At 46.0% G+C, this 27,211-nt stretch overlaps 1 protein-coding gene across 1 annotated transcript in view; it reads right to left on the reverse strand.

Annotated features, from left to right (window-relative positions):
- The window catches only part of OSBPL10 (oxysterol binding protein like 10), a 314,732-nt gene that overhangs the window by 154,243 nt on the left and 133,278 nt on the right, over window positions 1–27,211 (reverse strand). Inside the window, exon 4 of the mRNA XM_043595604.1 lies at window positions 445–636. Coding sequence (XP_043451539.1) covers window positions 445–636 — 192 coding nt within the window. The remainder of the gene's footprint in view (window positions 1–444; window positions 637–27,211) is intronic.

A 27,211-nucleotide genomic window follows, 5' to 3' on the forward strand; every position in this document is an offset into this window, starting at 1 on the left:
CTCTCTCTCTGCCCCTGCCCTGCTCGCACTCTGTCTCTGTCTCTCAAAAAAGGAATAAACGTTAAAAAAAAAAAAAAAGTTTTTTTAAAGAAAAAGAAAAAGGTCTCACGCGCCCTGAATTTCCAAGCCACCTCGGTCACATCCTGGCCACCCAGGACTAGCGTGTGTATGGCCCGTTCTTGGCTATGAGCACAGAGACATTGATGCTGCTTCCATGTGCACCCATGCACCTGCGGGCGGGCCTCCTCTGCTCTCAGAGCTCTGACACGTCTCCTAACACCTCGCTTCGCCTAAGACACAAATTATTTTTTCTACCACCAGGAAGCGTGTCACGCCCGTGTGGCTGGGAGGCCGCCTTCTGGCCTCAAGATGGCACACAGGAAGGGACGGTGGCGGCCCTCAGCGCCCAGAGACCACTCCACCTAGTAGGAGAGCAAAGCCTACCTCTCTGACTTCGTGAAGCTGGCCGGGATACTGACTCTTGGCTCTTCGGGCGGCTGCAGGCGACTTGTGATGCGTGACCGTGACAACACCGGGGGCCCCCGCGCCGAGGTGTCTCTGGCTACAGGGAGACGCAGGATTGGGCGTTCCGTGGGGGAGCAAAGTGAGGCTGCGGCTTCGGGAACTTGGAGTCGTCTAGAATAAGCAACAGGCGTCAAGACTCAGCAACCGACCTGCAGAACACAGCCAAGTGCTGGCTTCCATTTATTTGGGACCCTCAATCTTCCCCCCTTCGTCCATTTAGAGGGGTGAAGGCGTAGGGGAAGGAGAGTGACACGACACGCCCCAACCCCACACTCACTTAGAAGAGGCCGTGCCGGTCATTATCTTCCTGCTCCCATCTGCCGCTGCGTCTCCTGCCCTACTCTATTGGCCACGAAAAGCTACTAAGCCCCCCAAACGCCACAGACCCTTACGATCGGGGCCTCTGCATATATGAGCAGCCCTTCCTGGAAAGCTCTTCCCCCTCAAGGCTGGCCAAGTGCATCCGCACCTTAAGACTCAGCTCTGTTTTCTGATACGTGAGGCATCTCCCCGTCTGCCTCAGCCTCCCCGCTGTTCTTATTCCTCTGCATCGAGATCATGTTCATCATAGAGCCGCCTTCCTAAGAGACTGTTTCAAACCCATCTTTATATCCCCAAGAACAGGCGCATAATGACTGGCCTCATGTATTAGGTACTTAATACATGTCTGCTGCATGACTGAAGGTACCGAGTTATCCACCAATTAGTCCCCATTTGTCAGCGCAGTGCTCTTATGTCACCCTAGAGGAATATATAGTCCAGGTAGCAATTTACTATGGGAAAAAGATGGCACCTCAACCTAGCGGAGATGAACTGTTTCCATAACTGATACTGGGGTAACTGGGCAGCCATCTGAAAAACCAAGTAGGCTTCATCTCCCAGATCACAGACCCCGAATGGATCAAAGACTTCAAACAAACAAACAAACAAAAAATAAAAAACAAAAACACAGCAGTGCCTAGGTGGTTCATTCAGTTAAGCATCCAACTTCGGCTCAGGTCACGATCTCACGGTCCGTGGGTTCGAGCCCCGCGTTGGGCTCCGTGCTGACAGCTCGGAGCCTGGAGCCTGCTTCAGGATCGGTGTCTCCCTCTCTCTCTGCCCCTCCCCTGCTCGCTCACTCACTCTCTCTCTCTCAAAAATAAATGAGTATTTTTTAAAAAGGCAGAAGAAACCTGGAGCCTTGGGGTAGGGAAGGCCTAATACCTCAAATCCAAAAGCCATAGAAGAAGAGCTCAGCAAATTTGATTATCTACAAATTAAAAACTTCTGCGTGGTTAACAACCTTTAAAAACCCACTCCCTCGGGGGCACCTGGCTGGCTTGTGTGGAAGAGTGCACAACTTGATCTCAGGGTCATGAGCCTGAGCCCCAAGTTGGGTGTAGAGATTACTAAAAAAAAATAAACTTAAAAAAAAAAACCATTCCTACCACCAACAAAGCCAAACAATAAACTAGAAAAAATACTTTCAACGTGCTTCAAAAGCCTCATCGTTGTACTTTATAATGAGGAATGGAAATCCTAGGAATTGAAAGGAACACCCCAAGTATTCAAACGGGGCAAGATCTGAACAGACAGTTCACAAAACATATAAAGCGCTTAAACCATATGAAAAGATGTTCAACTGTACTTGTAAATTCAAGCCACGTTTAGAGTTTGTCCATCGGGTTGGCAAAGAGCCAAAAGTTTGAACACACTATCCGTTGACAGGATCACAGCGGAACAGGTTCGCGGGCATATAAGGTGACAAAACCCCTGAGAAGGGCAGTCTGGCAATGCGCGTCACAGTTACAAAGGCATTTTCCTGTGACCCACAACGCCCTGCTTGGGAACGTACCCTCCAATATGGCTGCTTGCAGGGAAAATGGCCTAAGTAGCAACCAGTCACCGCAGAAAGATATTTAATGCAAAGGATGGGAAACAAGCCAAAGGCCCATCAGTATGGGACCGGTTAACTAAATAATGGTACACCTACATAACCGAATACTATAGCAAGCTGTGAGAGAATAAGGATAATGGCTTCTATGAGCTAGTCTGGAAAAATATCTCTAGGCTATAGAGTTAAGGGAAAAAGAGCAAGGTGCAAAACTGCTGCACAGTAGGCAAAGTTCTGCATCAAAATGTGGGAAATGAGTATTTTTATTGTTATTTACTTACAATTATTTGTTTAAAACATAAAAAGTACTTGGGGCACCTGGGTGGCTCAGTTGGTTGAGCGTCCAACTCTTGATTACGGCTCACATCACGATCTCATGGTTCATGAGTTCAAGCCCTGAATCGGGCTCTGCACTGACGACTCAGAGCCTGCTTGAGATTCTCTCTCTGCCTCTCTCCCACTTGACTCTCTCAAAATAAACTTAAAGAAAACTTAATACTTAAAAAAAAAAACATAGAAACACTCTAGAAGGATACACACAAAACTAAAAAACGGCTACTTATTTGTGGAGACACAGGGAATGAGAAGAAAGCGACAGAGTGCAAAGGAGATTTCTGGCCACATGGTTTTTTATATTCTTTCATTTTCAACCATGTGAATGTATTAGTTATCCAAAATTTGCTAAATTCTACATACCATTTACATTCTACGTGTTCTTGTCCTTCATTTCAACTTGAGAGAAGGTAGTTACATGGTATGTTTGTTGACTTGTGCCAATTTCTGTATTTCAGTTATCAAGGATTTAATGAACACCTACTATGTGCCAAGGAGAATATCTACTATGGGGTCTCCAGGAGAAACAGGAGGTGTATGAGATAGTCTTTCATCACCGATGCTTTATGGTATTGCTGGAGATACAAGAGACACAGACAGGAACATGCACACACACAATAAAAAAGTTCACAGCAAGGTTCTAATTTGGTAATACAGCCAGGAAACGCCAAAGAAGTGAGGAAGAGAAAGGTCCACTAGAGCTGACCTCATCACTGCCAGCTGCTCTGAGAGTGAAGGACGTGAAGCCTGGGCAAGACAAGGGGAGATATAGACGAAATAGGCAACGGTGCACAAATCTACCCAGACAAGCAGTCTTAGCCTTGGGCCTTCAAAGCAGTCTTAGCCTTGGGCCTCGGGGAACAGTCGACAGCTACAAAAGCTGTTAAATGTTAATGATCTGTAATTTTCAAGCAGCCAAGGGTTTGGGAGTGGGGCATGAGGTAGGGTAGAAATAAGAACTTTCTATGACCCTCCAACATCACAGTAGCTTGTAGAGGTTGTCTGGTTTCAACTGGGATATAATAACAGGAATATACATAAATATGTAATATATACATAAAATAAAATAAATAATAAAATAAATAAAATATATAATAATAATAGGAAGATAAATAAAGTTGGAAAGCAGTGTGTTGCTTTTAAATAAGCTTAGGTATAGGTAATTGGAGAAGTCTTGGGTCTAAGAATTACCTACACTTAGATCACGATACAGCGAGCATCTCCTTTCTGCTTTAGTGTTTTCACTTGGAATGTGAAGGACGAAATAAGCTATTTCTTTAATTCTTTCATGACAGTAAACTTGCCTAAGCATTAAGAGTCTACTAACATACATTTTGATTGTTTGGGAGGCTTATCCGAACCCAAGAAAAGGCAGATTTTTCACTGGGTTCTCAAGCCGGCCAGCCAGGTTTCCCTCCCCCAGCTGTACCAGGTTCTAGCTGTGTTGACTTCAGTGGAGTTATTTAAGCTTTCTTATTAAGCATCAATTTCCTAATCTTTAAAAAAGGAATAATAATATTGACCCTTAAAAGCCACCATGAAGATTCAATTAGATCGTGCACATAAGATGCTTAGCATAGTAGGGAACTGTGTGGTCAAAGTTTGTTTCTTTCCTTATATTACTTAAAACTGGATCAATGGAGGCCTTATTGATTTTTTAAATGTTAAGAAGTCACTTAGCTCAAAATCATGAGCAGCGACGGACTTCCTCCTTATTTTTTTATAGGAGCAAAGTGGTGATGAAGTCCAAAATCTAATTAAGTGCTTACTGGAGACTCTATATGGTCGGCCATTAAGTTGCAAGATTGTAGGGGGAGAAAATAATTCTAGATGCTGAGTAGACCGAGAACCCATTTGAAATCAGAGAGGAAGACCATTCTGGCAACAGGGGTCCCTGCCTGGGGCAGCACCACTGTAAATGGCGACGAATCAAGAAATTCACCCAGGAGCCAAATTATCCCAGTGTGAACGTCTAACCTCATGGTCATTACTTACGTGGCTGTCACTTGAATTCACAAGCAGTAAATCTGAGTTGAAAAACCTTTAATTTCCCATTAAGCGTGGGATTCTCGCAGTCGAATTCACACCGGTGCCTCCTCTCAGGGTAAATATGAACAAAAAAGTCTCACTCTCGGTAAATTCCATGGGTCACCGGGCTCCAGGAGCAGAGGGGGGAACAGGCAGCAAAGCGCGGCCGCCAGGAATGAGAAGGTTCTCCCGCCACAGCGCAGCCTGCCTGAAATCTGCAGGCTGTGCTTTGTAAATGACGTTTAGCCATCATACACACTCATCCCTGCCACTAGCTTAAAATGCAACATTACCAGAGTTTGAGGAACAACATGCCAGGGTTTTACGCCAAATGTTTACTTCCGGGAGGGGGACCAGAAATGCCAAGTGTGCCATCTGTGAAAACTTCGGAGTCGAGGGTAACGGTTTCTCTCCGGGAATAAGATTCACCCTCTACCTAAGCGCCTCAGCCCTGCGTCCCCTCCCCAAACAGCGCCTGCCTGACCGAGGGGGTCACGCCAGAGAAGAGAACGGGGTACCAGGTAAGACTAAGTGCTGATGCTCAGACCCCGCCCGGACAGTCCACACGCAGGCGGGTTTCACGGGAGTCACCAACCTCTCGGTATTTCCTGCGAACCTCATCAGATCCCTGAATTTCCCAAGCTTTCAAGGAAGACAGACATACACGCTCTGTATTTATTGGCTACAACGGGCATGAAGGAAAGGCATGACTGCAAAGAGGGAGAAAGCACACGAGAGAACATGCGCAACCAGGGAAATCAAGCAACGAGCTAAGAGGCGCCGTCCAGTCTGAGAAGCTCACGGCACAACCACCGGAGGCCATGGGCAGGCTGGGTTAGGAACACAGTTTCTAAAGTCGAAGGCCTGAGTTCAAATCGGAGCTCCAGCATTCAGGAGCGGGGTGGCCCAGTAAAGTAGCATGGGGTTTCCACTTCTAAAGCTTTTTTATGTTTCATTTCTAAAATGTTAATAGCAATGGGGCACCTGGATGGCTCAGTTAGCTAAGCTGATTGGTTGCAGCTCAGGTCACGATCTTAGTCTGTGGGATCGGGCCCCACGTCGGGCCCTGCGCTAACAGTGCAGAGCCTGCTTGGGATTCTCTCTCTCCCTCTCTCTCTGCCCCTCCACCACATACTCTCTCTCTCTTCCTCTCTCTCAAAATAAATAAGTACACATTAATAAACAAATAAATAAGATTTCAGCATCACCTAAGTCGCTAGGCTGGTGGAGAATGAAATGAGAAGAGGGAGGTAGGGCACATGCCACATATTTAGCATGAAGTGTCATCATGATCATTCGTAAATTAATGAAAATTAGGCCTTCAGGCACCAACATAGATGACAGATTGTTAAGTGGTCCCAGAGTCAAATATATGGACGTAAAGGCTGTTTTCATCAACAGTGCCTTAAGGAGACATAGCCTTGGGGCACCTGGGTGGCTCAGTGGGTTGAGCGTCCCACTTCGGCTCAGGTCACGATCTCGCGGTCCGTGAGTTCGGGCCCCACGTCGGGCTCTGGGCTGATGGCTCAGAGCCTGGAGCCTGTTTCCGATTCTGTGTCTCCCTCTCTCTCTGCCCCTCCCCCGTTCATGCTCTGTCTCTCTCTGCCCCAAAAATAAATAAACGTTGAAAAAACAAATAAAAAAAAAATGTAACCAACTAAAATCTTTCATTACATTCCTCTCTCTTCCTCCAAAATATTCATAATGTACCATTTTTCTAAATATGTGAAAGCTAAGCATAAGAATTGTGATTTACTCCTCTTCTTCCAAAAGTAAGCATACCTCAATCAACAAAAAAGGAAAAGCATTAACAATTTTTAAGACAGTACAATTCAGGACCTTAAAATTACCCAGAATTTTGTTTTCCTGGCAGTCAACATCTCAATGAATATATATGGTGTTTATTTTTTTTTTATGTTAAGTAGGCTCCACACTCAACACGGGGCTTGAACTCATGACCCTGAGATCAAGAGTCCCATGCTCTACCAACTGAGCCAGCCAGCTGCCCTAAACACTAACGGTGTTTTTTAAATTAATCTATTCCACTATTTTGCTTAATGGCTGTATGTGGACCTTTGCATCTGCCCTGCTTTTGTTTTTTAATTCCGTTATCCTAAGCTTACGACAGGTCCAAAGTAGAAATAAAAGGTTTTAAAAACTGGGACATTTTCCAAGTTTATTCCCATGATTAAGTTTTCAAGTATTACACTTTGCTTGCTCGACTTTTCCAAATTCGAGCCTTCTTGCAGTGACCTTTCATTTACTAAGCCTAGAGAATTTCTTCCATTTTCACCTGCAAATCTTTACTATATCATAAACATTTCCCACTAACTTTATACCAATACCCTCTCTTAAAGCACACACACAATTATGTGCCAACATGTGCAAAGAGAAAAGAATGGTTTTCTCCAGAGAGGCAGTCTCTAGCCGGCTTCTAATCATACCCAAGTGAACCCATGATTATACCTGCAAATGCCAGATCTTTAAAAAAGAGTGCAAGCAAATGCATGTATTTCCATTTCCTGCAAACAGAGGAAAAGAAAACTTAACATTTTAAAGTTTGCTTTGTCTCCCAACATTTTCAGCCCCCAAATAAATGACCTAATAGCTAGTCCAGCCACTCCAGAATCCCTAACCATGCTCCGTCTAGGTCAAGCTTGAAGGTCTCCTGCACTTGGCCCCTTATCACACACACCTCGCCCCCGCAACCCCCCCCCCCCCAGCTCTCACCATCTTCCTCATCTAACCAGTGGCAGTTTGTGTCATTTCAAAACCTCCCACACATCTGCCCTCCTCTCACGTACCATTTGTTTGGGAGCTTACAATTCTAGTACCAAGACTCCTTTTTGATGCTTTCTTCTTTTTTTTTTTTTTTAAATATAATTTATTGTCACATTAGCTACATACAGTGCATACAGCGTGCTCTTGGCTTCAGGGTAGATTCCCGTGATTCATTGCTTACATACAACACCCAGTGCTCATCGCAACAAGTGCCCTCCTCCATGACCATCACCCATTTTCCCCTTTCCCCAACCGCCCCCCCATCAACCCTCAGTTTATTCTCTGTCTTTAAAAGTCTCCTATGGTTTGCCTCCCTCCATCTGTTTATAACTAATTTTTTCCTCCCTTCCTCCATGGTCTTCTGTTAAGTTTCTCAAATTCCACATGGGTGAAAACATATCTATCTTTCTCTGACTGACTTATTTCACTCAGCACAATACCCTCCAGTTCCATCCACATTGCTGGAAATGGCAGGATTTCATTCTTTCTCATTGCCAAGTAGTATTCCATTTATATATAAACCACATCTTCTTTATCCATTCATCAGTTGAGGACATTGGGGCTCTTTCCATAATTTGGCTATTGTTGAAAGTGCTGCTATAAACATTGGGGTACACGTGCCCCCATGAATCAGCACTCCCGTGCCCTTTGGATAAATTCCAAGTAGTGCTATTCCTGGGTCGTAGGGTAATTCTATTTTTAATTTTTTGAGGAACCTCCACACTGTTTTCCAGAGTGGCTGCACCAGTTTGCATTCCCACCAACAGCTGGATGCTTTCTTCTGAACACATGATGATTCTCTCTTTCTACTGACCAAGCCCCATTCTCCCCTTACTCATGCTGCGGAACTATAGAATTTTAGATCCTCAAAGTCTAGTCCTCTCTTTTTATCGATCTAAAACCAGCCTTACAAAGATCAAATGACACACCTCACTCAAAATTCAACTGAAAAAGCCTGATTCAAGACTCAGCCTCCCCAGGTGACCCTTCTCAATTAAATGAGGATTTACTTATTTAAATGGTGTCCCAAAGTTGATGTTAAACTATTTGATAGAAAGCAGGAAAGCAGATATCCATTACACATTTCCACTTTTCTTCTTATCCCATACTTCAACCCACTCACCCGTCGCCATAAAAATATACGCATAACACTCCTTTGAAAGAAGGATACTTGTAGCCCACATTCCCTTGGAACTGGAGATCCTCAAACAAAATAATTGTATTTTATATATGTTGTTTGCAAATCATATGAAACCAAGACTTTTTTTATGCCAAGTTGCGATTTTAATTAGGAAAAAAAAGTTTCTGAAAGCAGGGACGAGAAAGAAGTTTCCTTAACTATCTACCAAAAACCTAGAGCACCCACAATACTTAACGTAAAGATGTTTAGCTTCGTTGCTTCCAGTTTTAGAAATAAGGCTTCCAGTAACATCACTGTTTAACCTAGTCCTGGAGGGTGCTGCTGCTAGCCGACGAAACAGGACAAGAAAAAAAAGGAAGAAGAAATAGAAGGGCAGGAAGGGAAGGAACAAAAAATGTAACTAGCTATAGATGTGATTTTACAAAAAAAGAAAAAAGAAAACTAATGACTCCAGCCAAGTTGCCAGTTCTTTGCTAATGTGGTATATTACAGAAGCAGCCCAATAAACCAGTAAAGGGAATAAACAACAGGGGGAAAGCAAACATATGGTTAACTTTGTAACCTCAAATGTAAGAAGAACTACAAAACAAGAGAAAACGCTGAAGGAGTATCTCTGCAACCCTGAATGTAGAAACATTTTTCAGGGGGGCACCTGGGTGGCTCAGTCGGTGAAGGGTCCAACTTCAGCTCAGATCATGACCTCACGGTTTGTGAGCCGGCATTGGGCTCTGTGCTGATGGCTCAGAGCCTGGAACCTGCTTCGGATTCTGGGTCTCCCTTGCTCTCTGCCCCTCCCCCACTCACACTCTGTCTCTATCTCCCGGAAATAAATAAACATTAAAAAAGAAAAAAGAAGGGGCGCCTGGGTGGCGCAGTCGGTTAAGCGTCCGACTTCAGCCAGGTCACGATCTCGCGGTCCGTGAGTTCGAGCCCCGCGTCGGGCTCTGGGCTGATGGCTCGGAGCCTGGAGCCTGTTTCCGATTCTGTGTCTCCCTCTCTCTCTGCCCCTCCCCCGTTCATGCTCTGTCTCTCTCTGTCCCAAAAATAAATAAACGTTGAAAAAAAAATTTTTTTTAAAAAAAGAAAAAAGAAAAGCTCTTCTTACAAGACCAAAAGTCAAGTCACAAGTTGAACACTTGATGGATTTGACTATAAAGGGCTTCTGTTCAACAAGGACACTTTAGAGAAAATTAACAAATGTGTGGAGACTAGGAGACAGATTAATATCTAGAATATAAAAGGAGTTCTTGCAAATAAAAGCCAGAAATCACTATAAAGCATGGACAAAGGAGAAGAAGAGGCAATACATGGAAGAAGAAAGATGAATGGCTAAGAAGTATATCAAAGTAATCAGAGAAATACAAATTCAAACAACTAGATTTTACACCCAGTAGCTTTAACAAAATTAGAGAGTAAAACACCATGAAGGAATGGCAAGGATATAAAGATGCTGGAACCTCTTGCATGGCTAACGGGAAAGTTAGCTCACAGTCCCATGTCTGTACAAGGTTATCTGCAAAGATGCTCACGGTTTATGAGGGTGGGGAGTTTGAAGCAATGCAGCCGTATGTTAGTGAGAGTCTGTACAAATCAAATGTAGACTATACAGAAATATACATGCATCAGTTGGAAGTAAAGATGCAGAGATACATACAGCAACATCCATACAACTTAAAAACATACTGCTGAGGGGAGCCTGGGTGGCTCAGTCGGTTAAGACTCCGACTTCGGTTCAGGTCGACTTCGGTTCAGTTCATGATCTCGCGGTCTGTGAGTTCGAGCCCCATGTCGGGCTCTGTGCTGACAGCTCAGAGCCTGGAGCCTGCGTTGGATTCTGTGTCTCCCTCTCTCTCTGCCCCTCCCCTGCTCACACTCTGTCTCTGTCTTTCAATAATAAGTAAACATTTTTAAAAAATTTAAAAATTTAGGGGCGCCTGGGTGGCTCAGTCGGTTAAGCGGCCGACTTCGACTCAGGTCACGATCTCGCGGTCCGTGAGTTCGAGCCCCGTGTCGGGCTCTGTGCTGACAGCTCAGAGCCTGGAGCCTGCGTTGGATTCTGTGTCTCCCTCTCTCTCTGCCCCTCCCCTGCTCACACTCTGTCTCTGTCTTTCAATAATAAATAAACATTTTTTAAAAATTTAAAAATTTAAAAAAAAACATACTGCTGAGTGAGAAAAGTTTAAAAAGAAAGGGAAAAGATATGCAGGACCATACAACTTAGGCAAACGTAAAACACATATATAAGTAAACAAAGACCCACGTATATCTGAGGAATTGATGCTAACAAAGACAGGGGGGATGGCACAGGGAAAAAGGAAGGAAAACAGTTTTAAAAGTTTTTAAAAAAAAATTTTTTAAAAAGCCCTGGTGGTATGGCAAACTGGTAAGTTTGCCATAATCCAGTAACGATGGCATTAATTTTAATTATATTTATAGTAGTAAGTATCATGTAAGTGTGAACTAAGTGCCATAAACTATCTTAATATATGCACACCTTAAATCATTCAACCCGCTTCATAATCTCACGGGGTAGGGACTAGAATTTCCACTGCACAGATGAGGGACATGCACAGAGAGAATCAGCTCTTTCCCCAGGTCACGCAGCTAATAAATCTAATAAATCAGGTGGCAGCGATTCCAATCCACACCAGCAGGTTCCCAAGGCCACGCCCTTGGCCATTACACTGCACTGGGTCACTAGGGGCCACTCTCTTCCACCGAGGTCCAAAACAGCCCAACTCTTTCCACAACAGCATGGCTGATAGCTCAGTTAGCATTCTGGAAACAAATGGCTTTTTAATAGCCAAGTCCTGTACAGCATACCAATTCTCAAATACTTAAACAATAAGCTCATTAAGCCTAAACTACATTAAGCTGATACTTAAATTTTTTTAATGTTTAATTACCCATATCGATAAGGCCAAGGTTTGATGAATAGTACATCTGCAGATGTCAAAGATGAAGTTCCCGACACTCATAGCACCTAATGGTGTTTTATGCACAAGTCCCCCCTCCCACCCCATGCCCCACTGTCTCCCCTAGCTTGTGACAGCCCCCGGGCCAGGGCCAATGATTAACCAGCCACTGTGCACCTTGTGAGAAGTGATACAGGGCCTCACCCTGCAAATGCTAGGAATGCAATAAAGTGAGAACAGTGAATCCTCCCAGCCTCAATTTTAACAGCTGGTTAAACCACTGCTCCTTCCCTGAAAACCTTATTCATTCATTCATTCACTCATTCATTCATTCATTCATTGTTTATTTTATTTTTGAGAGAAGGGGAGAGAGAGAAAGTGTGTGTGTGTGTGTGTGTGTGTGTACCATGCGAGCAGGGGAGGGGCAGAGAGAGAGGTGGGGGACAGAGGATCTGAAGCAGGCTCTGCAGTGACAACGGACAGCCCGATATGGGGCTCAAATTCACGAACTGCGAGATCATGACCTGGGCCGAAGTCAGACACCTGACCGACTGAGCCACCCAGGCGCCCCAGTGAAAGCCTAATTTTAAAAATACCAACACTGATTCACTGATATCTTCTCTCCTTTTTCAAGGGGAAGAGTCCGGAAAAGATACATCACACACAATCATACATAGACACGAAATGCCCAAAAAAGAAACCTGGTACAACATCAATCAACACACATTATTCAGAGAATTCAGCAAGTATTTCTTGGGCATCTGCTACGTGCCAGGCACTGCTGTAGGAAATAAAAATGTAACAGTGAACAAAAAGACAAATATCCTTGCCTTCAGGGAAGTGGCATTCTGGTGAGTCAAAGAGACCAAAATAAATAAATCGGTAAAATATAAACTGTATTAGATAATGCATTTTAATACATAATAACATGTGTATTACTATATATATGTAGTATGTGTATTATTATATATATGTATTATCGATGTATTATTATATACATAGGCTAACATCTGGGGAACAGCATTCTAGGTAGAAACTCAACAGGTGCAAAGGCCCTGGGGTGGAAGTCTCTAGCTGGCATGTGTGAGCCAGGAGGAAAGTGTGGCCAGTGTAGAAATGAACAAGGCATAAAAGCAGTAGGAACTGAGGTTAGAGAGCTAACGGACTGGAAAGATGAGCCCCTGAATTAGAAATTACCAACAACTGCCAGGCGAGCCAGAGGACCTGGTATCAGCTGGGGGCTAATTCAGACACTCCAAATGATGGGCCAATTTGAACAATGGGTTCCAATAAGCTTCCTTCCTCAGGGCCACGTTCAGGTATTAAATTGTTATTTGCGTACAATTTACATATGTCTACATAACATGTATCATCTCTATTGGATCATTTTCACGGTAAAATTGTATTACTACGGCCCTGAAGATGGGCATTTCGTGATTTATTCCATTCTCTATTTCTTCTCACGTCTCCGTATAATCGACCCAGAAGATATTTTATGCCAGAAATGAATCACAGAACAAAAGGAGACCACATGCCAAGGAATTCTATAAATGATCCCCCCATAACAGGGGGGGAAAAGGGAGCTCTTATTTCATGTTTAAACTTCTGTCACCTACCAGCGGGTCAAACCAGCCACGGGGATGAAAAGTCCAATGCAATTCTAAGACAGAACATTTCAAGAAGCCAATTTGATTTTGTTACAATCAATAACTAATCTCTGACAGAAGTGCTCCTATCTATTTAGGAGAGATCATTATCTCCTTTCCAAATGCTCAGGCACAAAAACGTGAGGCTCAAAAGGGCTCCTACTTGTGTCTCAAAATACTTCACACTAAAAAAATTAAGCTGTGCCCTGACAACGTCCCTCAGGTGCACGCCGAATCCTACAGGGTCTGTGCGATAAATCCCCCTAATTACTTATTCCAAGCTTGGTATATACTGGTGAGGTTAAGACCGAATTGCAAGATTAGCTAATAACGCAGGAAATCAGTAAACAGCCCCATACCAACCGTGCGGGGGATGATAGCCACAGGAGGCTGCAGAAATCTTATAAAGCCTATGCAAAAATTACCAAGTTTTCCCAAAAACCCCTTATTTGACTAGAACCGTAGAAGCGATTAGAATTTCCCTTCCTCTTTTCTGTTGCACTTTTTACACGTATGTAACACGCGGTTATATCACACATCTACGTAACCCCTCCTTAATTTTCCCCGAGGCACTTCTTGCCAAAGCAGAAATAAACCACAGGTTCACAAGCTTGTGCTAACACTATGCGAGGCTTATTTTTAAACACAAAGGAATTTAGATTTTGTGTCTTGGGATTTTTAAGAATCCGGACAAAAGATGTGACAAGTACACAGGGCAACAACAACAACAACAACAAATAACAGGTCTTATTTTTTGCTTACAATTAATTTCTGGATCACAAAGAACCTGGTTCACTCTATTAAAAAAAAAATAAAGCAAACCCAGGTTGGCATCATTTGCACCCCCAAGACAGCAAAAGAAGACTTAATTGCAGTTTGAGCCTATCCGGGTTATGTGACCTTTTCAAAGTCAATATGAAATCTCCTGATCAGCCTGAGTGAGATAATCTGTATGAGAAAAACCCCCGCCTAGCCTAAAACAATCCTTTCTTTTCCTTGGCCAATCACCCTTTGTTCCACCCTCCTTCTGTAAAAACCTTCCAGTTCGTACAATTCCTTGGAGCTCCCCCTCGACTTGCTCATGGGATGCTGTCCAGTTCCTGAATCTCTTAATAAAGCCAACTAGATCTTCAAATTTACCAGGTTGTTTTTTTTTTTTTTTTTTTTGCAACAACTCTCAGACTTCTCGATTTTTAACAAAGAATTTACAACAGGGATTCATCAGAAGCGTAAGTGGTTTCAGGATTAGGCCCCTGTCGTTCCAATCGCTGAATTTTACATAACCTGGCCCATTGGACTTAGACTGGTGTCGCTAACTCCCATGCAGAAAGTGGGCAGATGGAGTCAACAGAAGCACCCCAAAGAGGTTTAGATCATGTAATATGAGGATATTTGCACTGCCCGATCTCAGGGTATCAGGTAGCCAAGTCAGAAAAGCTGTAGATGCTCTCAATGTCCTCAATTTAGCCAACTAATTAGATTTCCCGCTGTTTTTCATCCCTTCATGGGCACTGCTGGCACGCACAGAGGGTACTGACTGCTCACAGCTTGGAGGCTCTCTCTGGTTATGGTTGTACAGTTGTGCCCCCCTCCCCGCTGAGCTGGGTGTCTGCAAAAGGCCGAGCGTATTCAGTCCCTGCTCTGCTTATGCTGGTGTACTTACTATTTTAACTGCGTAACTTACAAAATAAACCGACAAAATATAAACGTAAAAAATGACTGCTTTTATGAAGTTAAGCTGCGTGACCTGAGAAACGTCAATAAAAACGAGTTGCTAAAAACTGCTGTTTATCTAGGTGTGTGGGCAGGTTAACTATAAAAGACTAGAAGCCATTTATCAAAACGTAAGATCCTATCATGAGTTTGCCCTGTTCTTCAAAGAAAGCCCAATGGACACAAGTCAACACCCCCAAAAACCTACTAATCCAACTAAAAACGGGCAGAAGACACGACTAGACATTTCTCCAAAGACGACATCCAGATGGCCAACAGACACATGAAAAGGTGTCATCATCACCGTCGGGGAAATGCAAACCAAAACTACAAGGAGGTATCACCTCACATCTGTCAGAATGGCTAAATCAACAACACGAGACACAAGAGGTGTTGACGAGAATGTGGAGAAAGGGGAACCCTCACGCCCTGTCGGTGGGAATGCAAACCCGTACAGCCGCTCTGGGAAACGGTGCCGAGGTTCCTCAAAAAGTTAAAAACACCTGCTCCTCTCATGGCCCTCTGAAAGTACACTCCTTTCCCCTGAAGTCCTAGACCCCTACCCCCTTTCTCCTTAGTTCAGGATGACATATATACCTCATTGTGCCTGTCTTCGGAATTTCCATGTCTGGGTGGATTCCCTGTTATGTATGCCTATTCAATTTTACCTTCCCCTGTTCATCTGTCTCACGTCGATCTGATTCTTAGTCCAGCTAGAAGGACCTTGAAGGGTAAGGAGTTCTTGCTCCCTGACAATGCCAAGTTTAAAAAGTCAGGCAGGGGCACCTGGGTGGCTCAGTTGGTTAACCATCGGACTCTTGGTTTCAGCTCAGGTCATGATCTCGTGGTTAATGAGTCCGAGTCCCGTGTCAGGTTTTGTACTGACAGCACGGAGCCTACTTGGGTTTCTCTCCCCCTTCCCCTCTCTCTCTTTCAAAGTAAATAAGTAAACTTTTTAAAAAAAGAAACCAGAGAAAGCCAAATACCATATGATTTCACTACGTGGAATTTAAGAAACAAGCAAACAAAGGAAAAAAGAGACAAACCCAAACAGGAGATGACGGAGGATATGTGTGAAATACGCTTTCGTCAACACAGATGATGTAGAATTTCTACCACTAAACCCACACTTGATGAAAAAGGGACTTGGAACTACATCTAAAGTAGGGATTTTAAGTTAAAACGGCTTGAGGTTGTACACGTCACATGCAGGATTCCTTCCTTCAGCCAACTGTTCTTGTGTTTTGATTAAGGGACAATGTGTCATCAGCTAAGAAGACTTCTCCTGGAGTCTCAGCCCCAGGGTTCCAGAATGCTGGAGCGGCCCATCTTCAGACATGTGAACCGCACGAAGGCAGCCCCCACAAACTCAGTGGCACAAACGCTGGCTCGTTATAGAAGTGGTGTTGGTCCCCTGGTGTCCACCCCCGGGCAGGTCAGCTCTACGTAGATACTCTGGGGACAGGGAGGAAGTTGGCCAGAGCCTCAGGGAAATGGAGACGCGGTCTTCGGACACCTCAGAAACACGACAGCTCCCGCTAGGACTCAAAATGCTTTTGAGCCAGGATGTCACGGTCGTACCCAAACTCCAGAGGACATGACGGAGAAAATTAAAGTCATCCTCCCCTGCGTCAGCATACGTGAGAGATTTTTCCCCGCCTCCAGAGATTCTGCTGCCTGTGGAAGAGTCCAAACGATTCATTTTTGTTTTTTTCAAAAAGGGTTTTGATTCAAATCCAATTGGATGCCTGCAGCGTTCCCAGACCTAGTAGCGACCTTAACTCCAAGAGATCAACGGGCCTGGTTCCATCAAAGTGAATAATGGAAGAGAAAAAAAAGAGGTTAAGGGGACTGAAAAAAAAACACACGGCCTTCTGAGGAGTCAAGCTGAGATACCTCCCCATGACTGGATTACGATACTCCTAAAGCTCTGAGAGAGAAGAGTGGTGGCCACCAAAACAAAGACGGAAATGACATGTGCCACACACAGGTATGCCCCGCCTTACGCCCTTCTCCGCCCACTTTCTATCTCCAGCAGTTGCTGAGGCAACCAGCTGTGCCCAGACGGGAGTCCATGCTGGACTGTCTTTCCCTCCTGCCTTCCGACCTGGGGCTGTTCTCTGAAAGCCAAGTGGCAAAGTCAGTCGGATGGCCTTCCAACAACAGGTGCGAGAGCAAAACCTAGAAATGCAAGTGAGAGTTCACAACCCCACGGGGCAACCGCTGATCACTGGTAGAGAGCAACCAACGGATAAGGATGCCATCTACCGAACGCAGGGTGGAGACTTCAGCAACACATTTTGTAAGGTTCCTGTCAGGGCGACCGGAGGGATTCTGTGTTAATAGCCCACAGTGGAACCAGCACAATAATAGCACCCCTTTGGGTCTCCTTTGTCTCCTCTGCATTTCACGCTTCCTGCGCTCCCTACGCTCCACCTGCCTGGGATCACATTCCTGTGCTCAAGCCTTCACCTCCAGGCTCTGCTTTCTGGGGGAACCTACCTAAAAACAGTGGGCACACATTGTTTCACAGGGTGCAGAACAGTAACCCAAACGGTGTGCTTGCTGTAATCTGTCATCCAATCTCTGGTGATCTTCTTTTCGCCCGCACCCAGATTTACTCTCTACAGGCTGAAGTTCCAATTGGCGTGATGTCAAGTTTCAATGCCTCCTCAAATCTTTCAAGAACTATATTGAGGAATACAGAGATAGATTTTCAGACAAGGACCCAATCTAGACCCTGCAAACAGAGCCGAACTGATTTTAAAAAGTTCATGACTATGTGTTTCCAGGACAGGCACCCAGCGCTCGTGGGAGTCACATGGTTAACAACTCCATGGTCACTGGTAACCCCGGACCATCCGTTCGGAACCAAAGAAGGCAGCCATGAGGGCACATGCTCTGTCTCAGCAGACAGAGGGCAGACAAGGCAGTGACAGGGATTCCGGGATCTGGGGCTATGGAGCTAGGATCATCTGACAGGTGGAAAGGAGAAGCTTGTTTTCACCATGAGCAATTGTGACAAGACCGATGAGATTCTGTCTTAGGTTCACACTGTACATATTAAGATGCTGAACTAGGATCCCTGTCAACACCAATCACCCTCCATCAGGCAAAAGAGGCTCCGTGTGTTATCTCTGGGATCTCAACCAAAATCGATATAAAGCAGAGATGTGCTTTGCAGGAAGTAAAACGTGTGGGTTCCAACCCTGAGCTTCCATGATCCAAGTAGATTGCCTCAACCCATGTACTTTACAACCTAGGGAAGGAGGAATGAGATTAACACCTCATCCAAAAGAATTAAAAACAGGCAATTCAAATACACGTACATGAATAACAGTAGCACTATTCACAACGGCCAAAAGGAAGAAACAACTCAAAAGTCCACCAACTGATGAATGGAGAAACAAAACGTGGTACATCCATACAATGGAGTATCAGTCAGCCGTAAAAAGTAATGAAGTATTCATACACGCTACAATGTAGCTGAACCTCAAAAACATTATGCTAGGGGCATCGTGGGGGGCTCAGTCGGCTGAGCATCCAACTTCGGCTCAGGTCATGATCTCGCGGTTCAGGAGTTCAAGCCTTGCGTTGGGCTCTGTGCTGACAGCTCAGAGCCTAGATCCTGCTTCAGATTCTGTGTCTCGCCCTCTCTTTCTGCCCCTTCCCTGCTGTCTCTCAGAAATAAACATTAAAAAAAAAAAAATTATGCTAGATGAAAGACACAAAAAGTCACATTGTATGATTACCTTTATATCTAAAACAGGTAAAAATCATAGAAACAGCAAAGAGAATGGTGGTTGCCAGGGGCCCAGGGAAGGGGTAAATGAAGAGTAACTTCTCAAAGGGTACGGGGTTTTATTTTGGGGTGATGGAAACGCCTTGGAACTAGATAGAAGTGGTGATTGCACAGCATGGTGAATATACTAAATGTCACTCAACGGTCTACTTTTCAGTGGTTATTTTATATTATGTGAATTTCAGCTCAGTAGAAAAAAAAAAAAGAAAAAAAAAAAGAAAAAAAAAGATTAATGCCTTAAGAACCAGGCAACCCTCCGTGGACAATCCTAACATGGCCTGTCTGCTTCTCCCCAAGTCCTCCTATCCACCCTGAAAGGGCTTCTTTATTCCATTGTTGATAGAACATAATATCTTATTATAAGGCTGGTCCTATTTCCCCTGATGAAGGCAGGACCGTATACATACGATATATATCTGGATAAATACTGGGAGGCATTCTAATCAATGGCTCCAATTTTCTCATTAAAATAGGAAGTGAGCCCACCCGCAGAAGAATACGAACTATCCCAAATATGTTAATAGCAGAGGTTTTAGACGGGGGGAGACCATGCTGTTCTTTCCTCCGGTTTCCAAATTTTCTTACGTGCAATTACACTACTTTTATAAGATAAAGAGCTCACCTAATGAAGTGTATTATTCTGGAATCTCCTGATCACACGGACTGTATCACACACAGAGAGCACACCTCAGTGGGGAGTAGTTCTCTCTCAGACTTCACCCAAAGCAGCTGCAAAGCTGGAGTTCCAGTGCACACATTAAAATAAAACAATTTAGGGGCGCCTGGGTGGCGCAGTCAGTTAAGCGTCTGACTTCAGCCAGGTCGCGATCTCGCGGTCTGTGAGTTCGAGCCCCGCGTCGGGCTCTGGGCTGATGGCTCGGAGCCTGGAGCCTGTTTCCGATTCTGTGTTTCCCTCTCTCTCTGCCCCTCCCCCGTTCATGCTCTGTTCTCTCTCTGTCCCAAAAATAAATAAACGTTGAAAAAAAAAATTTTTTTAAATAAAATAAAATAAAAAATAAAACAATTTAAAAGAAAAAGAAAAAAAGCAAAAGCAATGACTCCATCAGGTCCAGATTTGAAATACTCTCCTGTTGTACATGCCCCAGAAAAAGGGCGGTGTGAGCAAACTAATTCTTTGCATTTCAGAGATCCTCAAACCTCTGTTACAGGCAGCTGGCAGGCTCATTTTCGGTCCCTGTATTGCCTGCCACCTTTTAGTCCCCATGGCTCATCCATGCATTACTGACTTGACTCCAAGACAGATCCTACATGACTGAGGTCAAGGCATCGGGAAGAGATGTGTCCCCTGCAGAGGGCAAATCTGAGGCAATGGAAGAATGACACAGGGAAGAGGGGCCTATTTTTAAAATCCTCCTTGGAACAATTAACCTAATGCTGGTGGCTAAATATAGACACGCAACTCTCTTGACCTTCCTCGGGTCCAATCCAAAGGTTTTTTTCCCCATCACCCTTCTTTAATTCTCCGCAGATTTTGATGTTAGGGAGTACTCCGAACTTTCGAAGCTCCTGGGACGAGAGAGCATACCAATTCTCCCGCATCTAAGTGCGCAACCTTTAGCTCATTGACATCTTCCATTTATCCTCCACGCCCCCAGCCGCAGGTTGTCTTCAGATCTTTGTATGTACCTTTCCTCCACAAAGAGCTTTTTCTCACTTGCGTCTTCAACCGTCACCTTTTCTCAGAGGGATACAGATGCTTACTGTCTGCCCTCAAAATAACTCAAGTTTCTGGGGCGCCTGGATGGCGCAGTCGGTGAAGCGTCCGACTTCAGCCAGGTCACGATCTCGCGGTCCGTGAGTTCGAGCCCCGCGTCAGGCTCTGGGCTGACGGCTCGGAGCCTGGAGCCTGTTTCCGATTCTGTGTCTCCCTCTCTCTCTGCCCCTCCCCCGTTCATGCTGTGTCTCTCCCTGTCCCAAAAATAAATAAACGTTGAAAAAAAAATTTTTTTTTTAAAAATAACTCAAGTTTCCAAAGATCTATAAGATGTTTTCAGGTAAAGGATCCCCCAGCCCGATGCCTCATTTTCTCTCATCACATCATCTGCCCACGCGTGGCTGGTTTCTCTTATCCCAGCCTCCGAGTCACCAGTCATCCTCCATTCTCCTTGTTGTTTTATTTCACACTGTGGTAACCATTCCTACCTCACGTTCCCTCCCAGGGACCGCCCATTCCTTGTTCTGCTCGCTGTCGCCACCTCCAACTCATATCTGTGCTGACTACCAAATAAGCTGTCCAATCGAGTGCTCAAAATACGGACCCCCTCTACACTGAACTACAGGAACAAGAGTGTATCGTGAGACAAAACTGCATTCTGTCGAAAACGATCGGCCGTCTCTCTCGGAAAATTTAACATGGAAAATTGGTGACGTGGCAAACAGAAGAGCAAAAAGAACGAGCAGGGGAAGGTGAGGCAACCTAGCCATCAGTGGCATCTTGGAACGATTACGACCCCGAGGGCAGCAGAAATAATGGCAAGAGCCACGAAAGAAGAATCCAGAAGGTATAGCCCACCCGAAAGAGCTAGATATGCAGTGGGGATGGGTGAGGATCCCTGGTGGTGAAGGGCGGAGCCGGCCAGGAAACGGACACACCCACCCAGGAAGCGCGGCCACCGCTGACCCAAAGCTGCCCCCTCGTCCTGCTCACGCGGCCTCCGCTCGCACCTCCTACTGGGTGAACCTACCAGGAAACGAGACCAGAGGGTACCAGAAAGGCTGCTCCTCACCACACAGCTGAACAGGTGTTATGAGTCTGGGCTGCATGAGATTACTCAGAATCAGAATTTATATCCCAGGACACCTGCCATAAAGGTTTGAGGTCTGTTTGTTGGGTCTGGAGCACGGTATGGTGTGGTTCTATCTAGTTTGGCATGATCCCCGGTGTTATTGTTTCCTGCAGGTCTGTGACCCTTGGTCTTACCTCTTGCTGAACTGCCCCACCTCCCCACCAAAGGCCCATTTCACTTTCTCTTCGGCCATGGTCCTGTGCTCCCTCCTGCAAAATGTTCAAATCCCCATCCCCACCCCGATACCTTGTTCCAATATGGACATACAGCAGGTACAAAAAGAGGTACAAAAAGTCATGGTTAAAAACACCGTACAATTCTCATTTCAAACGTGAAGCACATGAGTTCCACTACGCTAGTTCCAATTCCACCCGGTGACCTTCTTCTTTGGTTCTTTTTACTTTTTTTAAGTTTATTTGAGAGAGAAAGACAGCATGAGTCAGGGAGGGGCAGAGATAGAGGGAGAGAGAGAATCCCAAGCAGGCTCCGCCGTGCTGATAGCAAAGAGCCTGATGGGGGCTGGAACTCACAGATGGTGAGATCATGACCTGAGCCAAAGTCCCCAACGCTTAACCGACTGAGCCACCCAGACGTCCCTCTTCAGTTCTTCTGAAAACTCACGCCATACCACTCCCAAACTCCTACTGTGTTTAAAACAAAAAGCAGCCTCCATTTTAAAGAACTGGTTCCCATTCCAAAGCCCATTCTCTTAACTGTGCTTTTGCTACAAAATAAAAGGGAGCAATGCCTGCCTCCCGCATGCCCACACCTTGCTATCGCCTCTCTGCCCAGGTTTCAGGATTAACACAGAAACCGGCGAAGGGCATTTCTAGCCAAGAGCCAGGAATGTCAGGGCATCGAAAAGCATGGCAAAATGGTCTAAGTTACTGCCCCACGTATTAAAATGGAAAAGGATGAAAGGTACACCTTAATTTTCTTCTTTACTTGACCACATCCCGGATTGTGATATAAAGAGTTTATCAGCTAGGAGCTCTCTATGTTGCAAGTAACAGGAGAGTGAATGACAGTGTCCTAAATTTCAAGACGCTTTTTTAATCAAACAGCAAGAAGTCCAGAGTTGGGTGGTCCCAGAGTCAGTTTGATGGCTCTTCCCACTCTTCTGCTCAATTACCCTCTGTGTAGTGGCTTTGGCCCAAAGGCACAATCCCTCATGGCGACAAGATGGCTGCCACAGCTCCAGATGCCTGGTCTTCACGGATCAGTATCCAGAGTAGGAAGAAAGGGAAATGAGACCAAGGGCCTTTCTCCTTCTATAGTGTTCTCCTTTTGCCAGAATGAAAATATTCTCCTCCTACCCCTGGCAGCCTCCTCTTTATGACCTATTGGTCAAAACTGGGTATCATGGCCATCCCTGCCTACGAGCGGAGCTGCTGAGTGAGTACCTGGCCAACAGGCAACTTCTTAGTCACGAGGAGCTCTGACCAAGCACAATGCATCCCTAGGCCTGGGAGCGTCAGCTGTGGAAAAAATCAGGCATCTACAGGCAAGAACAGAGGAGGAGACGCTATGGAGCCATCAACAGCTTCCATCGTGACAGTCTCTTCGGAATGTTTCCAGGCCGCCTGAGAGAAAGCAAATCTTGCGTCTATAATAGCGTGGCAGAATTCCTCCTCCTTTGGCTTTCATGGCTACTCTCAGGTACCTCAAACTCATCTTGGAAACAGCCACGGCAGAATAAGAAGTAAATATTCCCTCACTAGAACATGTTTGGTATATGATATGCATGTACGGGACTCAAAAAGTGCCTGAGAAATGAAGGAATGGAAAAACAAATATTCTGCCTTCTTGTCTTCCTGAATATTCAAGGGCAAATTCAGTGGGAAGATTGAACAGGTTCATTTTCACCAATGCAGAAAACGTGAAAAGAACTCCTAAGCTCGTCTGGCTCCATCATTCTCAGTGACAACATAAGCGCTTTGGGGCATGGCCCAGTCACGATTTCCAGTCATATTTATGATGCCTATCCTATCTGCTCCCTAAACTCAGGCCTTCCTGACCCCATGCCTCTCCTGAGCACAAGTCCTTTGGTCTTCCAGGGCACAGAACCCTCATTTGGGCTGGCTGAGTTGCAAACCTCTTCCCATGCCCACTCGGGCCTTTCTTTACTCAATACATGCCAGGGCACGTATCTGACTACCATCAGCTCACCAAAATCTTCTCCGACCCTTCAGATGAAGTTGGCGGGTCCCTCCTTTGGGACTGTGGAGCACGGGGTTTATATTTCAATTAGAAACCCTTGGTTTTTTTATTATGGTTTACTGGTTTACCTACCAACTCGCACACGAAACAGCCTCAGAGCAGTGGCCATGTGGAATCGGTCTTCACGGCCCTGGTGTTAGGCAAAGTAGCATATACACGATGCTGGTCCAGGGAAGGGTTTTTTGTTTTCTTCTTTGTTTTTTGTACCCAGGGCACTTATCACCGACTGGGACACTTCCTTGAAATCCAAGTTCAGCTTCTGGCCATCTCTTCCTCCCTTTTCCTAAAGTCTTTCATTGTTACTCAAAGGCTCGATCTGTTGGATATGCTAGCCTATAAAAGTGACTACCATACTTTGTGGTTCTTCCCATCAAGAGGTGGGGTCTATCTCCCCACGTCCTGAATCTGCTTGGCCCCGTGATTTGCTCTGACCTATAGAATGCACCAGAAGGGACGCTGTGTCATTCCAAACCTAGGCTCCATCTTCTGTTCTTGCTACGTTTGGAAGCCCGCCCAGCCACAGGCGCACAGACCCAGGGTCATGGGCTACAGGATGGGCAACACGTAGCCCACTGGCACTGCCCACCCCTCAGCTGCCCAGCCAACCGACCGCCAAGCATGCGAGGGAGGCCACCTAGCAATACCAAGCCCAACCCGTTGTGAACTGACCGGAGACACATAAGCAGGCTAAATGAGATGATCTGAGCCCAAGTGAGACAAGAAGAAATGCCCAGCGTAACCGTAAGCTAAATAAACGGTTGGCATTTGGAGACACTGAGTTGTGGGATGTTTGGTACACAGATTACTAGTGCACAGATCTCCAGATGACTTTTCTTAATGCACATGTTGTCTTGGTTTTTTTAATGTTTGATTTATTTTTGAGAGAGAGAGAGAGAGAGAGCGAGCAAGTGGGGGAGGGGCACAGAGAGGACAGAGGATCTGAATGGGGTTCTGTGATGACAGCAGCAAGCCCGATGAAGGGCTGGAACTCATGAACCCCAAGATCGTGACCTGGGCCGAAGTTGGACGCTCAACTGACTGAGCCACCCAGGTGCCCCTCCAGATGAATCTGTAACATTTAAAGCTGGATAGGATCTGGGGCGCCTGAGTGGCTCAGTCAGCTGAACGTCGGACTTCGGCTCAGGTCATGATCTCATGGTTTGTGAGTTCGAGCCCTGTGTCGGGCTCTGTGCTGACGGCTCGGAGCCTGGAGCCTGCTTCGGATTCTGTGTCTCCCTCTCTCTCTGCCCCTCCACTGCTCACACTCTCTCTCTCTCTCTCTCTCTCTCTTAAAAATAAACATTAAAAAAAATGTTTTAAATAAAGCTGGGTAGGATCTTAGAGTATCTTCTAGCCCAAATCCTTCTCTTTTTTTTTTAAAATTTTTTTTTCAACATTTATTTATTTTTGGGACAGAGAGAGACAGAGCATGAACGGGGGAGGGGCAGAGAGAGAGGGAGACACAGAATCGGAAACAGGCTCCAGGCTCCGAGCCATCAGCCCAGAGCCCGACGCGGGGCTCGAACTCCCGGACCGCGAGATCGTGACCTGGCTGAAGTCGGACGCTTAACCGACTGCGCCACCCAGGCGCCCCTCAAATCCTTCTTTTTAATAAGAAACAAACCCAGAGAGGCCGAGCAGTTAACTCTAAAGCATACAAAGCCGGGACTGCTCAGAAGATGCTATTCTGGATCTCACTGGCCTTCCCACTTCACCACACACACACACACACACACACACACACAGAGGCATGGAAAGACTTCCGAGAATATTATGTGAAAAATACTAATAAAACACACAAAAAAACCAAAACACAAAAAAAAGACAAAAACAAAAATCACAAGACGATTTATAAAATACGGCCCCGTGCCCCTCTCGTGTTGAAAACAACACACACATGCACGTGCCCAGAATGGCTGCTTTGGGGAATGGACGGGCAGAGAGCAAGGGGGCAGCAAAGAGCGTCCGACGGGTTTAATAAATAAATAAATAAATAAAAAAAATAAGCAAAATTCTACCAAATCAAAACGAGTGTGAGAGAGAAAGTTTCTCCTTCTCGTCCTGCAGAAGTGCACACGGTGCTCACTTGGGTAGCACACACACCCCACAGAGTGCACAGAGGTCGGGGGCAAAGCACCCCCAGATCGTCGGGCTCCCCGCATCTTCACCGCCAGAAGCTGGCAATTACACGGTTACTCGTCAACGTATAAAATCATGATCTTCGCAGCTAGTTTGACGGAGCCTCTCTAAAAGAAGTGACCCACCTCACAAGGTCCCTATGAAACACAGGAGAAGAAATGCTCCACCTGCTTTACAAAGTAAGAGCCGGAGGATCCAAGCAAGAAAGGCAGAAACGTCAAGGCCCGTCAGTAGAACCACTAGAATACTCAAGTTTCCGGACTTCCGGCCCGGACTTTGCAGCACCGGCCCCACTCATGCGGCGTGCCTACGCGGCGTTTGGTATCTGAGATAACGAGAAAAAGCAGGGGTACCACGGATGACAGACAGGCTCCAAAGCCAGAAATTCAAGGCAGCCAGAGGGGGTCTACGTGGCAGGAAAAAAAAACTCCTAACAGAAAAGACGGGGATTTTTTTTTTTTTTTTCTTATTTCAAGTCAACCAACCCTAGCAGGTTCCTTTGTATTTCCAAGACCCGATTTTAAAGAGACGCCTCCTCCAGCTCAGCCCCTCTGCACTAGGCATCCTGCTGGGGGGAAAGAAGGGCCTCACCACACGCGGAAATCCTGGATGCCCCGGGAGCCCAGGTGGACACTATCCCAAGGGAGAAGGGCTCCTTCCTCGAGGGGACAGAAAGAGGAGCTGAGAGTAAATGCGCCCCTTCGCTCCCGCCGCCCAGGTCCCGGGACCCCGTTTACCTGAGCCGACCAGGGGTGAGGGGGCTGGCCAGAGCCAACGTCCGCATCCCACAGCGGCAGGAAGCAGGAGGAGGCGCTGCCCCGGGCCCTCACCGCGGCCGACTGGCTGCAGCCCATCAGGAGGGCCGGAGGGTCCCCGCCCGGCCCCAGCACAGCTCCCACCGGCCGCCAGGCTTCAGCCTCGGGTCCACATGCTCCGCAGCGTCTTCTCCACTCTGTCGGCTCAGCACAGAGAGCAGGAGGGCAGAGAAAACTTCCGAAACACAGGATTCGCCTCTTCGGCAGGAACACGTACGTGCCAGAGGGGCCCCCCGGCTCTTCTCCGATCTGTGCAGAATCCTCGCAAGAGGAATGCAAGGCTGCAAGGCTGGGGGTCCTCTTCATTCCATGGCTGGGCCTGGGGACCTCCGGGGCGGGTCTGGTGGAGCCGGGCCACCGGCGCATTCTCGGCTTCGCTGCTGTAAGCTCTCTGGGTTCTGCTCTGCATCCCTCACTCGGGGGGGGGGGGAGGCCCGGGAGTCTCAGAGCCGTGATGGATGGGCTGTCTC

This window comes from Prionailurus bengalensis, chromosome C2 (genome assembly GCF_016509475.1).
Source record: "Prionailurus bengalensis isolate Pbe53 chromosome C2, Fcat_Pben_1.1_paternal_pri, whole genome shotgun sequence".
In the NCBI taxonomy this organism is placed as follows: Eukaryota; Metazoa; Chordata; class Mammalia; order Carnivora; family Felidae; genus Prionailurus; species Prionailurus bengalensis.